Raw genomic sequence first — 14,109 nt, forward strand, 5'->3', positions numbered from 1 at the left:
GGCAGCTGGTTGGGGCTTGTCGAGAAACAGGATTATCCGGCTCAGTCCCCTCTAATCTCGGCTTCTGCCTGTACCCTCTTCCCCCACAGCCCTCAGTGAGGGAACGTGGTTTGGGGTGTTGACAACAGGGTCATCTATCACCCTCCTGTCCTGGCTGCTGGCCTGCTCACTGAACAGGCCCGCCCTGCCAAGATCATGACCACAAGTGGCAACTAGGGCCTGGGGGCCCGCTGGAGCTGCGGCTGCTGCTCCTGTTTTGCTCCCCAAACCCAACCAGTAATCCTCACAGCTTTTCCTTGATCCATCGGCTGATGCTCTTATCTCTGCTGGCAGACTGACCATAGAGGCACCCCTTCATTCCCCCCAACCTTCGTGTGGCTGGGTGAGAGGGGGGCTGTGCTGTTCTTCTCTGGCTCACTGGCCTGCTCCCCACCCCTCCAGGCTAGCCCAAGTCTCTAGAAGCCTCACACCTCCCCCCCTGGCCTCTTCCCCACCCCTGGCAGCTGATTTCATTTGCCTGACGTGGTTGTTGCTGGACTTACCCTTCCCTGTCAGTCCCTCCCCGCCCCCCCCCCCCCAGTTCCCAGTCGGGGCCAGGCCAGGCCAGCTCCTCTGGCAGCAGAGGGGGGCAGGTGACAGGCAGGCATCGCAGCTGAAGAGAGTGAGGAGGCGCCTGGAAAGCGGAAACCTGGGAGACGTCCAGCTAGAGCCCAAGTAAGAGGGAGCTGGCCAGCTCTGCCCTCTGGGGCTGGGGGCCCACAGGGAGGGCTCAGGCAGGGCTGGGATTGATACCCAGGAGGGATACGGCTCTCAAGAGTAGGGTAGGACGGAAGGGACAGAAACACGGTCTGATGGGCACTCCTCAACACCTGTTCCATGTTCCCGGCAGGAGGCAGAACTACCCCTCATCCTGTGTGCCATGGGGGAGATGGAGCAGTTGAGGCAGGAAGCGGAGCAGCTCAAGAAGCAGATTGCTGTAACCCCAGAGCCCTTGCTTGTTCTGGGGACCCTGGAAAAGAGAACTCAGGACATGTGGGGGTGTGGCCTGGGGGAGGGGGGCTGGGCTCACTCTTGGGTGACACTTTAGAGACCTCTGGCCTGGAAGGATTCAGAGACTTTAAATTTGAGGATCTCACATTTGAGACCACTGCCCACCTGCAAGAGCCCCACACCCACCCACATGTGAGGTGCATGTGTGTCCCCCACCCCCACCCTACCATAGCCTCCCTGATGCCTGCTTTCCCCCACAGGATGCTCGGAAAGCCTGTGCGGACATCACCCTGGCTGAGGTGAGACCTTCTGCCCCTCGGAAGCAAGCGGGACAGGGTAGGAGGGAAGGGGACTGACCGAGCACCTCAGGATCATGACCATACTGCCGCCTGAGCTTTTAGTACATCATGTCCTTGAAGTGAGGAAAGACATTCATGATTCAATTCAACAAACACCTCTTAAGATCTGCTCTGGGCCAGCCATTATATTGGATGCTGAAGACAGACACTGGTCTTGTCCCCCTTCAACCTGAGCAGTAAGGACCCGGAGGGTATGCAGGATCTCTCATAGACTCGAATTGACGGTTGTCTAAGACCGTGGCTTCTGAGATGCACGTTTCTTCACCGATTTCTCTAAAACCGAGATGCATCTAACAAGACGTGATAACCTTGTCGCCCTATTGTTTCTCCCTTGGTGATGCCCTTGGTAATACTGTTCCTTAGACTTGATTCACCAAGCCATGTCAGGTAGCACAGACTCGCAATCTAGCTACATGGAAGACCGAGGCAGGATTGAAAATTCAAGGCATGCCTGGCCTGCGGAGTGGGTTTAAGACCAGCCTGTCGCAAAGTAAAGAGTTGAGCTATGAAAAGAGAGATAAATCCTTTTAAAAGAAGACATGAAGTTGGGTAGGGGGAGGAGGGGGAGGGTGGATGTGGGAGGAGTTAGGAGAAGTAGGGGTGAGTATGATGAGCATGCATTGCGTGCATGGGTGAGGTTACCACATAACTAATAGAAATATTATATTAAAAGAGTACAAAGGGCCTGGGGATATAGCCCAGCGATAGAGTTCTAAGCTACCGCACCTGAGGTCCTAAGTTCAGTCCACAGTGCTGGGGTGCGAGGGTGGGGGTGGGGGGTGGGGTGGGGAGACAATAGAGCCGATTGTATTAAATATGTTCATAAGAGTAAACATGAAAAAGACACTGGGCCAGACACTTGACATAATTCTGTATGATATCCATGGCAACTCTGTAAGATAATAAGCCCAGAGAAAGGTGTGATGACTTGCTGAAGGTGACAAAATACGGCAGACCTGGCCTGTGGCCTCCGGAGGTTTAGCAGCTAGGAGGCTGGTTGTGGCTGAAGGGGTGGAGGTCGGGATTTCAGCAGGTGCAGTCCCGGCTGACGGCAAACGTCACGTGTGTCGCCTGTGTGCGGCTGGTGTGTGAGAGCAGACGCCTAGCAGTGCGCTGTCACCTGGGTGTATCTCGCTCCAAGTTTATGTTCAGCGACCTCATAGCAACAGCTTGAAATTGTTCAAGGTGGGGGGCTATCTCCAGAGCAGCAGTTCCCCCTCCATCTCAATTTGGAGTCACTATGCTAAACACTTACTATACCATTTGGCAATGGTATCCAAACACCTGCCTACTGTAGGGGGCTCAGTCACTCTAGGCCGGGGACCTCTTTCTCTAATGTTAGGGAACCCGCTCAAGTGTCTGGTTCCCAGCAGAAGCTCATAAGGAGCAGGGGCCTTTGCTGACACGTGAAACCCAATACCCTTTTCTCTGCAGCTTGTGTCTGGCCTAGAGGTGGTGGGACGAGTCCAGATGAGGACGCGGAGGACATTAAGGGGACACCTGGCCAAGATCTATGCCATGCACTGGGCCACTGACTCTAAGTGAGGATCCACAGGGGTCTGAAGGGGAGAGGGAGGCAGGGTAAAAAAAAAAAAAAAAACCGGGATGGATGACACAGGTGCCCTCTCTCCAGGCTGCTGGTAAGTGCCTCGCAGGATGGAAAGCTGATCGTGTGGGACACTTACACCACTAATAAGGTATCAGTCCTTCCTACTGACCATCCTCCAGGAAGGACCCTCCATCCATCCTGGGGGGGTGCTATGCCTAAGCTCTCTGCCCCGTTCACCGGAAGCACAGTCTCACCTGCCCCAAATCTACCCTCTCTGCAGGTGCACGCTATCCCACTGCGTTCCTCCTGGGTCATGACCTGTGCCTACGCGCCGTCAGGGAACTTTGTGGCGTGTGGGGGGCTGGACAACATGTGCTCAATCTACAACCTCAAGTCCCGTGAGGGCAATGTGAAAGTCAGCCGGGAACTCTCCGCCCACACAGGTGCGAAGGACTCTTTCTGCTGTGTAAAGGGTAAAAGAAAGTTAAATAAAGTCCAGGTCCCTGGGCCAGTTGTGACCTGGAGCCAGGGAACTGTCCTTCTAACCACCTCCAGGTTATCTCTCCTGTTGCCGCTTCCTGGATGACAACAACATCGTGACCAGCTCTGGGGACACCACGTGGTAAGGGGTGAATGTCGTGGGTGCTGAGGCAGGTCATCCTGTCCTGGGCAACTGTGACCTTTTCTCTTCAATGGGCCCCTTCTCTCCTGGCAGTGCCTTGTGGGACATTGAGACGGGGCAGCAGAAAACAGTGTTTGTGGGACACACTGGTGACTGCATGAGCCTGGCTGTGTCCCCAGACTACAAACTCTTCATTTCGGGAGCTTGTGATGCCAGCGCCAAGCTCTGGGATGTGAGGGAAGGGACCTGTCGTCAGACTTTCACTGGCCATGAATCGGACATCAATGCTATCTGTGTGAGTGTCCCTCTAGGTGTGGCCTTCAGGAACTACCCTAGACCCCAATGCACAATCTCTGACCCACTTCCTCAGTGCCCTTTCCTTGTAATTTTTTTTTTTTTTTTTTTTTTGGTTTTTCGAGACAGGGTTTCTCTGTGTAGCCTTGACTGTCCTGGACTCACTTTGTAGACCAGGCTGGCCTCGAACTCACAGCGATCCGTTTGCCTCTGCCTCCCGAGTGCTGGGATTAAAGGGGTGCGCCACCACGCCCGGCCCCCTTTCCTTGTAATTTTTAAAAATAATTTTATCTTAGAGGATAGTTTCAAAGCCAATAGCAAGAAACCCTATATCTGCTTTACCCAGATCCACTGTAAATATTTTGCTACTTTTGCTTGACCCTTGTCTCTAGACACGTGTGTGTGCATGCACATGCACATACACACACGCGCACACACACACACACACACACACTCAGATCCTCCCCTCTGTTCTCTATTCTCAGATCCAACTCAGAGCTTTTTACACGTTAGACAAGGGTCCCCCCCTAGGTCCTCCTTCCTGGGTCGTTTGAGAGTAGATTACATATATCATGGTTCTGCCCCCTTTAAATACTTCCTGGAGGGCAGAAGAGGGTGCTGGATTCCCTGAAACTGGAGTCACAGTTATCAGCTGTCATGTGGGTGCTGGGAACTGAACTTGGGGCCTCTGCAAGAGCAAGTGCTCTTAGCTGCTGAGCCATCTCTCCAGCCCTAAGTCATAAGTTAAAAAATACCTCCCAGCCAGGTGGTGGTGGCACACACCTTTAATCCCAGCACTCGGGAGGCAGAGGCAAGTGGATCGCTGTGAGTTCGAGGCCAGCCTAGTCTACAAAGTGAGTCCAGGATGGCCAAGGCTACACAGAGAAACCCTGTCTCGAAAAACCAAAAAAAAAAAAACAACAACAACAACAACAAAAAACCCTCCCCTGCCTCTGCCCCCCAAAAACAAGGTTTCACTCTATAGCTCTAGCATGCTATAGCTCTGGCTAGCGACTGCAATTTGCTCTGTAGACCAGGCTGGCCTCACACTCAGAGATCTGCCAGCCTCTTACCTCACAAGCGTTGGGATTAAAGGCGTGCAGCACCACTGCCTAGCCAAGTTTTTAATTTTTTTTTTGTTTTTTTATTTTATTTTTTGTTTTATTTTTTGTTTTTTTTTTTTCGAGACAGGGTTTCTCTGTGTAGCCTTGGCTGTCCTGGACTCGCTTTGTAGACCAGGCTGGCCTCGAATTCACAGCGATCCGCCCGCCTCTGCCTCCTGAGTGCTGGGATTAAAGGCGTGCGCCACCACGCCCGGCCTCAAGTTTTTAATTTTTAAAAAATTATTTTCAGTCTGTGATGTACATGTGGTGGAGCTAGTCAGAAAACAACTTTTGGGGGGTCAGTCCTCTTCTTCCACTGTGAGTTCTGGAGATCAAACTCAGGCCATCAGGCTTGTGTACTTGTGTAGCAAATCCTTTTTACCTGTTGAGCACATCCCCCCTGCCCCCCACCCCATCCCCCTGTGCCCCTTCCCCCCACCCCCCCACCCCAGGTGTTACTCTATTTCCCACACATTTAAAAAATTTTTTTGTTTTGTTTTGTGTTTTTTGTGGTTTTTCGAGACAGTTTCTCTGTGTAGCCTTGGCTGTCCTGAACTAGCTTTATGGACCAGGCTGGCCTCGAACTCACAGCGATCCGCCTACCTCTACCTCCTGGGTGCTGGGATTAAAGGCGTGCGCCACCACGCCCGGGCTCATTTAAATTTTTTTTTAAAGTTTTCTTTTTAATTTGTTCACTTTACATCCCAATTGTGGCGCCCTCCCTCATCTCCTCCTGGTCCCACCCTCCCTCTTTCATCGCCCCCTCCCCACTCCCCTAGTCCTCAGAAAGGGGGAGCCCTCCTCCCCTATCATCTGATCCCAGCCCGTCAAGTCTCGTCTGGACTGCCTGTGTGCTCTTCCTGAGAACCCCATCAGGGGGAAGTGATCAACCAGTGGGCACTAGAGTCCACATCTGAGGCAGCCCCTACTCCCCGGATTATGGGACCCACAAGGAGACTGTGCTGCCTACCTACTATATCTGAGCAGAGGGTCTAGGTCCTGACCATGCCCAATCCTTGGTTGGTGCATCAGTCTCTGCAGCTGCCCCACCAGCACCACCTAGGCCCAGATTTGTTGGCTCCATCAGTCTCCTTGTGGAGCTCCTGTCCCCTCCATGTTTTATTTCCGTCACGCTATAGGATGAGCCCAGGTGAAGGCTAATGAGCTGTCTCCTCAGTCCTTCCTTCTGGCTTCTGCGACAATCTCATTGAGTTGTCCAGGCTTGACTGGCACCCACTTTATAACCTAGGCTAGCCTTGAGCTTGAAGCAATTCTCCTTGCCTTAACCTCCCAAGTGCTAAGATTACAGGTATAAAAGGCTACGGTGTAAGTCTTATGTGTATGAGTGTTTTGCTTGCATATATATCTGTGCACTGTGCGCATGCCTGTCGCCATGCGGGTGCTAGGGATTGAACCCGGATCTGCTCTTAACTCCTGAGCCGTCTTTTCAGGGCCGGTATAATTTGGAGAACCAGGAAATTCAACATATACAGAATACTGTAGTTCATATTCAAATTTAACCAGTAAGTCTCATGCATATCCGTGCCACACTTTTTTGTCTCTAGCCTGGAACCACTCTTCTACTTTTCTAGAGTCTGACATTATCTCCCCCCACCCCCACTGAGGTAGGCTTTCTCTGTGTAGCCTTGGCTGTCCTGGACTCACTTTGTAGACCAGGCTGGCCTTAAACTTACAGAGATCTGCCTGTCTCTGCTTCCTTGAGTGCTAGGATTACAGGCAAATGCCACACACCCGTTTTTCATTGGTTTGTTTTTGTTTTTCGAGACAGGGTTTCTCTTGAACTAGCTGTTTGCCTCTGCCTCCCAAGTGCTGGGATTAAAGGTGTGCACCACCACTGCCCAGCAACATTTGTTGTTATTATGTTTGTTGTTTTCTTTTTCTTTTTCTTTTTAAGACTTATTTATTTATTACGTACACAGTGTTCTGCCTGCATGTCAGAAGAGGGCACCAGATCTCATTATAGATGGCTATGAGCCACCATGTGGTTGCTGGGAATTGAACTCAGGAATTCTGAAAGAGCAGACAGTACTCTTAACCTCTGAGCCATCTCTCCAGCCTGTTTTTGTTTTTGAGACAGGGTTTCTCTGTGTAGCCTTGGCTGTCCCAGACTTGCTTTGTAGACCAGACTGGCCTTGAACTCACAGAGATCTGCCTCCCTGAGTGCTGGGATTAAAGGCACCACACTTAGCTAATATTATATCTTTTTTGATAAGAACACACCAGTTTTCTATAATTTCTCTCCAAGCATACCTGTTATTCTTCATGATGGCAGTCAGGTTATATGCTTGGACCTTGGGCTGTTCTTACACACCCTGATCTAGTCCATTAAGGTACTAGTTGTAGGCGTCTGGTCTTTCGGTTGTGTGGTCATGGGAAATTTTGCGGCTCTTGCCTGCAGGATGGAATGATGCCGGCCTATAGTGCTGCAGTCAGGGGCAGAGAGAGCTATAAAAATACAGTAGTGGACAACTATGCTGCAGCTGGCTGCCTCACCCTACCAAGCAACAGACACAGAAGCTGGGAGAAGTGACTCCCCATTGGGAGCCAAGAAGCAGGCAGGAAGGCAAGGCCGCCCAGGGCAAGAGCCTTGACCACTTTTTACCTGTATCCTCAGTTCTTTCCCAATGGCGAGGCCATCTGCACCGGCTCAGACGACGCCTCCTGCCGCCTCTTTGACCTAAGGGCAGACCAGGAACTGACTGCCTACTCCCATGAGAGCATCATCTGTGGCATCACGTCCGTAGCCTTCTCGCTCAGTGGCCGCCTGCTCTTCGCAGGCTATGATGATTTCAACTGCAATGTTTGGGACTCTATGAAGTGTGAGCGTGTCGGTAAGGGTGTGCCCCAGACTTCCCAGCCCTCCGTCCTTCCCACCGAAACCTTTATTATTTATTTATTTATTTATTTATTTTGTTTTTTTGAGACAGGGTTTCTCTGTGTAGCCCTGGCTGTCCTGGACTCGCTTTGTAGACCAGACTATCCTCGAACTCACAGCCATCCGCCTGCCTCTGCCTCCGGAATGCTGGGATTAAAGGGACCCTCTTAAAGCTGTTCCCTAATTGTTGCTTACCTGAAGCCTTGGAGACCACCACCCTTTGCTCCTGAAACTAAGACCAGGCTCACCAAACAGGAAGTGCTCTAAGCAGCCCTTCCCCTGCCTAGTGTCATGCCTGCTCCTTCTGGGTACCCCCAAACCTGTGTACCTTAAATGTCCGGTCTTTTGGGTACCTGAGGCTTCAGGTCCATACAGTGTTGGGACAGCCTCAGGGAAGTGTGGATGGGAGTGAATTGAGGATGGAGAGGACACCAAGGTCCAGGGTCTAGCCTGGGGCCTTTTCTAGCATTAGTCTAGCCTAGAGTAGAAAAAGACAGTCTGGCTTCTATCAGGAGAGACCAACAACTGAATGAAAAGAACACATACTCCAGAGGTAGACTGCAGATCCTATTCAGGTGTTTACTTTCTCAGTTTACTTATAAAGGTCATTCCCCTGGGGCTTGCTTTATTTTATATATATATAATTTATATAGTATTCTGCAGGCATGTGCTCCTGCCCACAAGAAGGTATCAAATCTCATTACAGATGGTCTTAAGCCACCATGTGGTTGCAGGGAATTGAACTAGGGACCTTTGGAAGAGCTCTTAACCTCTGAGCCACCTCTTCAGCCGCTGGGGCTTGCTTTTTTTTTTTTTTTTTAACCTGGAAACAAAGGACCCCTTTTTTGGGCCCTTCAAAGTGTGCCTGGCCTCCCCACAGCATACTGTACTAATCAGTTTACCTTTACCCCACCAGTGACTCACGTTCTCCTGACAAGAAATCCCTCTCCTCAGGGCTAGCTTCCTTCAGTTCCTTAGTCTCTGTCAAGGTAGTCTGTCTAGTCCTCCCAAGCTAGGGCTTCTGTTCGGTACACAGGGTTTTCCTGTGTAGCCCTGGCTACCCTAGAACTATCTCTGTAGACCAGGCTGGCCTTGAACTCACAGAGATCCTGCCTGTCTCCCGAGTATTGGGATTAAAGGCGTGTGCCACTGCTGAAGCACAGACCCTCACACACTGTGACAAAGCAGGCTGACTCGTTTCTCTCTCCCTCAGGCATACTCTCTGGCCATGACAACAGAGTCAGCTGCCTGGGGGTCACAGCTGATGGGATGGCTGTGGCCACTGGTTCCTGGGACAGCTTCCTCAAAATCTGGAACTGAGGCGGCTAGAGGAAGAGAGGAGGAATGCCATGAGGATTCTCACTGCTTCCTTCCATGCCCCATCTCCTTAGGGTCAGTCTTCTATATCCCGGGGGCCATTCCCAGTAAGTTTCCCTTTGAGAGCAGTGGGGATTATGGGAGTGTGCCTTTGGAAGCATCAGGGACACAAGGGCAAAGAACTGCCCCATTTCCTCCCATGGTCTCCCCTCTCCTTAGTCAGCACGGCTTCCCCCTTAATAAACAGGATGACCCCTTCCCCACTCTAGAGTCCCCCTGGGCTACCATAGCCTTTGTCCAGACCTGGAATGGCCAAGGTGCTCAGCCCACGACTATGGCTGTCACTACTGGTCTCCTGGCTCCCTTCCTTTTACACTTTCTCCTTTTCTATCCTTCCCCCCCCCCCCTTTCTTATTACCTAATAAAACGTAGCATCCTGGTACCTCTGTGATGTCTGGCTTCTGCCCCCTTTGTGCTCCAAAAATTCCCAGGTCCCATTAATGGACAACAAGATATTACAAATGCTAGGATAAAGGCTAAGTACTAGGTAGACTGTGGGCAGGAGCGGAAGTCTCACAGGGAGGCTGAGTGGCTGGGGAGTGTGTAACAGCTTGCCATGGACGACAGTCATAACAGGTGCAGAGCTGACAGGAGTTCGATGACAAGGGGCCCTGCAGGTCATTAAAGAGTTTCACATGGGGCAGTGAGCTTGTCAGAAAAACAAGTTTACGGTGGTGAAATGAAAAGAGAGGCTGGGGGTAAGAAACGCAGGGGCGGCAGGAGTGGGGCTGAGTATGCAGTTCAGTAATAAAGTACTTGCCTAACATGAGCAAAGCTCTGGGTTCACTCTCCAGCAACACACATGCACACACATACACATGTACACGCACACTTACGCTTATGCGTGCACACACGTGGCAAAACAGAAGAGATTAAAATACATAGACTCACCAGGATCTAGTGACAACCTCACAGATCTGTCTTTCTGAACAGGAGGAATTCAATATGATGACCAATCTTAGGGAAAGCTCATAGAGTTTATTTTAGGGAAATTAATGGTGAGTGCATTACCTGGAGAGAGGGACCTGAAAATTATCAGGAGCAGGTAAGTAATAGCTAAATGCAAACAAAAGGGGAAGAGGAGAGAAGGGCAGAGCCCTGGGGACATCACAACGTAAGCTACATGAGAGGCTCCGAAGTGGCAGGAGAGGATTGTATCCAGGCCCCATGGGCCCCAGGCTGCCGTTCTACACACAGAAGACCCAGTGCAGCTTTGCTCTAACTTTTTAAAGTATCATTTAAAACCATCTCCTTTAATATACAAGAAACACACAAAACATCAAAGAATAATGGCCAACTACCAGAGTTGGTAGCCTGGGAGGACTCAGAAAACAGGACTGTCCTCGGTGCCATTTGGGACGAAGAGGTGAAGAATGCAGCCTGTCACCAGCCCGGGGAGAGGGCAGCGTGGCCCTAGCTCTCCATCAAAGCAAAGTGCTGGTTTTCCTTGTCATGGTCCTGGTTTTGTTCCCATGCGCCTCCTCCAGTTTTCAGAAATCTTCCAGTTCCAAGAATGGCTCCTTCCTTCAGGTCCTTAATATTTTCACTTAGGGGAGATGGCCGCTTACCCTGCAGAAGGAAGTAAGTGTGGGGCCAGAGGGATGCTGTTAGGGAGAAGCGATGCTCGTTTTCTCCCCTTTAAATATTTTATATATGTATATATAATATTTATATATTATTTATATATATAAATGCTCTATGTGCATGTATGCCTGCATGACAGAAGAGGGCATCAGATCCCATTATAGATGGTTATGAGCCACTAAGTGGTTGTGGGTGTTGAACTCAGAACCTCTGGAAGAGCAGCCCATGAGTGCTCTTAACCGCTGAGCCATCTCTCTGGCCGTATCTTCGTGGCAATTTTCACCCTCTCATCCTTTACCTGTCGTAGTGTCAAGGTCCCAGGGGAGTTGTCATCCTGCAGGATGGTGAGAGGGGACCTCCCTAGCACCTTGCTGTTGGCTTTCCGTCTACTGCGCTTAGAACCTATGGTTAAGAAAGGTTTTGTTAAAGTAAGGAATCAAAGTTGACGGCTTACGGTTTATTCTTCATCCGTTATCCCAGGACAAGGTCCCAGCTTCTCCTCCCCCATCTCGCTCTTCGATTTTGTACCTGAAGACTGGGGGGTCTCTGGATCTCGGCAGGGCTTGTCTGAGTTCTGGCTGGCCACTACGGTCTCTGTGGATTGTTTTGTTTCCTCCTTGGTAACCATCAGTTTGGAGGGGAGTTCAGCCTGGCTCCTAGGCAGCAACTGGTCATCAAGGGATAACTGAGAATCCAAAGGCAGCTCTAGTTCAGAAGATAAAGGCGTTTCCTGGGGCAGAGCAAGCTCTGGGGAGGAAAGCGCTTTGGACACTTCGGTCTCAAATACTTCACTCAGCTCTTTCACCAGCGGACTCTTAGTATCTAGAGGAAAGAAGGAAAACAAGCTGTGGCCTTGTGATACAAGCAAGGGGGAAGAGATAAAGGGGCGCATGCTCAGAGGGAATCCAAGATGGGAGGAAACAAACTATGGAGAAGGGTGTGGTTCAGAGTGTAAACACAAGCAGGAGGGCTGGGTTTCATCCCAACTGGGCCAGGGGAACTGGGCATCGTACCGCATCCCTACAGTTTTAGCACTCTCAGTACTAAAGTAGGATTGCCTCAAGTTCCAGACCTAGTCTTAAAAAAAAAAAAAAAAAAAAAGGAAAAGAGAAAAACGCCACATTAGTAGATAAAGGAGCTTGTTGCCTGAGTTGGATCCAAAGAAGCTACACGGTAGGAGAGAACTGACTCCCTAATGTTGTCCTCTGACCTTCACACATGAACTGTGCCAAGTGCGTGCCCACACACACATATAAATGTTAAGAAAAAAAAAAGTTTAAGTGAGAAAGGTCCAAAACAGGAGGATGGAGCCCCTGGCATGCTCAAGACCTTTGGTTCAAACCCCAGCACAACAAAAAACAAGCAAAAGAAGTCTACCAAGATGAGACTTGATAGGCTGTGACCATATGGTGGGGGAGGAGGTCCCCTTCTGTCACAGACCTAGGGGAGGGGAATAGGGTGAAAGAGGGAGGGAGGGAGGAACGGGAGGAGACAAGCAAGGGGATAAAAATTGAGATGTAATCTGAATAAAAAAATAATAATAATAAAGAAAAAACAAAAACAAAAACAGTAAAACAAAAATGGTCTTGATGCTGGCATTGAATAGGTGTAGGTTTCGCCAGCATTCCCTGGGCCCATCACTTACCAGCACCACTGATCTTCATGGGCGTCCGTGCAATGCCAAGAGTAGGAGAGCGGGGATCCGGGTCTTGTGCCTGTTTAAGACTGTTCAGCTGTTCTGTCATTAGGCTTGGCTGTGGAGAGCTCTCCACCTGTCAATACCATAAGTTAGAATAAGTCTGGGCCCTGATTTTATCTCCTCCCCATATTCCCAGCCAGAACTGCTGATGCCCACGGATATGCAGCCTGCCTGACGCACATTAAGAATGCAGAAAGTTGGTGGCACGGCGGTGGCACATGCCTTTTATCTCAGTACTCTGTAAGTTCGATGCCGGCCTGTTCTACAAAGTGAGGCCAGGGCTCTGTTGTTACACAGAGAAACCCTGTCTCAAACAAACAAAGCAGAAATCCAGTTAATGAAGAAAGAGCATGATTTTGGAAGACAGCAAGGAGGGTAGGGTTTGGAGGGAGGAAAGTAAAGGCAAAAATGATGAGATTATATTAGAACATCAAAACAAATAATAATAAAGAAGGAGGGGGAAGAATGCAGAAAGTAAAGTTCCAGGGCAGGGGGATGAGGACTCGTACAGAAACAAGTTAGGCAGAGACAACTTCTCTGCATACCCTCCCCGAGCCCAGCATACCTGAATAGGAGTGCGCTGGATGCCGGCACTAGGTGAACGAGGGTCTGCTACTCGAGCCAGATGCTTATTGTGGGGCAGAGGTCGTGCTGGAGTGCCCGAGACGCTCTGAGTAGAACCCATCTCCACTAGGGGTGGGGACGGGGCCCGGCTGTGCAGACGTGGAGGAAGGGACGTTCGTCAGGAGCGACTCCGGTCTCGGAGCTTACCCGCCTCTGTGTCGGACCTCTGACCCCAGACCCACCCTATCTTCCCAGTTTCCAGCAGAGAAACTTCCAGGCCCCTAGCCCAGGGACCTCTTCGGGGATAATGAGTTGAGCTTTCTAAAGTAGATTTTCGGATTTACCCAATAAATTTACTCGCATCACTTACCGGGCCCCAGCTCGGCCACTGGGAAGTTACCAACTCGAGAAACAACTCCAAAAGCCAGGGGTTTCAAACTTCCCGCCACGCCCCCTGCCCTGACCCTATTGGCTGAACCGAAGCCGACTCTCATAGGCCAGTTGTGGGGACGTGCGCCCATTAGAGCACAAAGCCATTGGTCTGGAGGGTGTCTATTATTGAGGACTGGCCAATGCGCTGAGGACTGGCTTGCCCTCCCGTGAGCCGGGGACTTTTGTTCAGTATGAGCCTGTCAGCGGTCGATTTGAGATCTTGTTGAGTGCTGCTTAGCTTTTATGTTTTGTTAAGCAAAATAGAATGAGATTAATAAAGTATATGCACAAAACTCGCTGGAGAGCGAGTTACGATGGTTTGCCTAAGGCGAGACAGCAATCCTTATTGGTTGGCGGAGTTACCACACATCTCTCAAAGTCCGCTTCATTGGCTACTGCTTTTCAAATACCAAGAGGACAAGTGCCCATCTGCTTTCCGATTGGACGAGTCCTTGGCAAAGTTTCAGTAATCACTGGGTTTAAACAACCCGCAGTTTCTGCTCTTCCGCGAAAGGGACTCTACTTCTAGAGCCCTTGAGTCAGAGCCCCAGCAACCCCTGGCCCTCTCGGCGCCTCCACCTGCGCGCCTGCCCTGGCAGAGCGGGATTGGTCCTTCCGACCAGCAGTTGTCCCAGCAGCG

The 14,109-nt window shown here is 50.6% G+C and overlaps 2 protein-coding genes across 2 annotated transcripts; one reads left to right on the forward strand and one right to left on the reverse strand.

The window, feature by feature from the left end:
• Positions 1-599: 599 nt before the first annotated feature.
• On the forward strand, positions 600-9,628 carry GNB3 (G protein subunit beta 3). Its single transcript, XM_084765137.1, has 10 exons — positions 600-714; positions 890-976; positions 1,251-1,289; positions 2,784-2,890; positions 2,983-3,046; positions 3,179-3,341; positions 3,454-3,520; positions 3,614-3,815; positions 7,553-7,769; positions 9,027-9,628. The coding sequence occupies exons 2-10, from the start codon at positions 920-922 to the stop codon at positions 9,131-9,133; spliced, it is 1,023 nt and encodes a 340-aa protein (XP_084621263.1). The 5' UTR covers positions 600-714; positions 890-919; the 3' UTR covers positions 9,134-9,628.
• A 520-nt stretch (positions 9,629-10,148) lies between these two features.
• CDCA3 (cell division cycle associated 3) lies at positions 10,149-14,076 on the reverse strand. Its single transcript, XM_084765159.1, has 6 exons — positions 13,408-14,076; positions 13,039-13,186; positions 12,420-12,546; positions 11,303-11,596; positions 11,073-11,176; positions 10,149-10,759 (listed from the first exon to the last, which is right to left on the reverse strand). The coding sequence occupies exons 2-6, from the start codon at positions 13,156-13,158 to the stop codon at positions 10,604-10,606; spliced, it is 801 nt and encodes a 266-aa protein (XP_084621285.1). The 5' UTR covers positions 13,159-13,186; positions 13,408-14,076; the 3' UTR covers positions 10,149-10,603.
• Between the last annotated feature and the right edge of the window lie 33 nt (positions 14,077-14,109).

Source organism: Acomys minous (genome assembly GCF_964271855.1).
Source record: "Acomys minous genome assembly, chromosome: 17".
NCBI lineage: Eukaryota > Metazoa > Chordata > Mammalia > Rodentia > Muridae > Acomys > Acomys minous.

Coding starts and splice junctions, on each gene's coding strand:
- GNB3 (XM_084765137.1), top strand. CDS start 920: ATGGGGGAGATGGAGCAGTTGAGGCAGGAAGCGGAGCAGCTCAAGAAG. Junction 2,891..2,982: donor CACTGGGCCACTGACTCTAA/GTGAGGATCCAC, acceptor CCCTCTCTCCAG/GCTGCTGGTAAGTGCCTCGC. Junction 7,770..9,026: donor TATGAAGTGTGAGCGTGTCG/GTAAGGGTGTGC, acceptor TCTCTCCCTCAG/GCATACTCTCTGGCCATGAC.
- CDCA3 (XM_084765159.1), bottom strand. CDS start 13,158: ATGGGTTCTACTCAGAGCGTCTCGGGCACTCCAGCACGACCTCTGCCC. Junction 11,177..11,302: donor AGAGACCCCCCAGTCTTCAG/GTACAAAATCGA, acceptor TCTTAACCATAG/GTTCTAAGCGCAGTAGACGG. Junction 10,760..11,072: donor GGACCTTGACACTACGACAG/GTAAAGGATGAG, acceptor TTCCTTCTGCAG/GGTAAGCGGCCATCTCCCCT.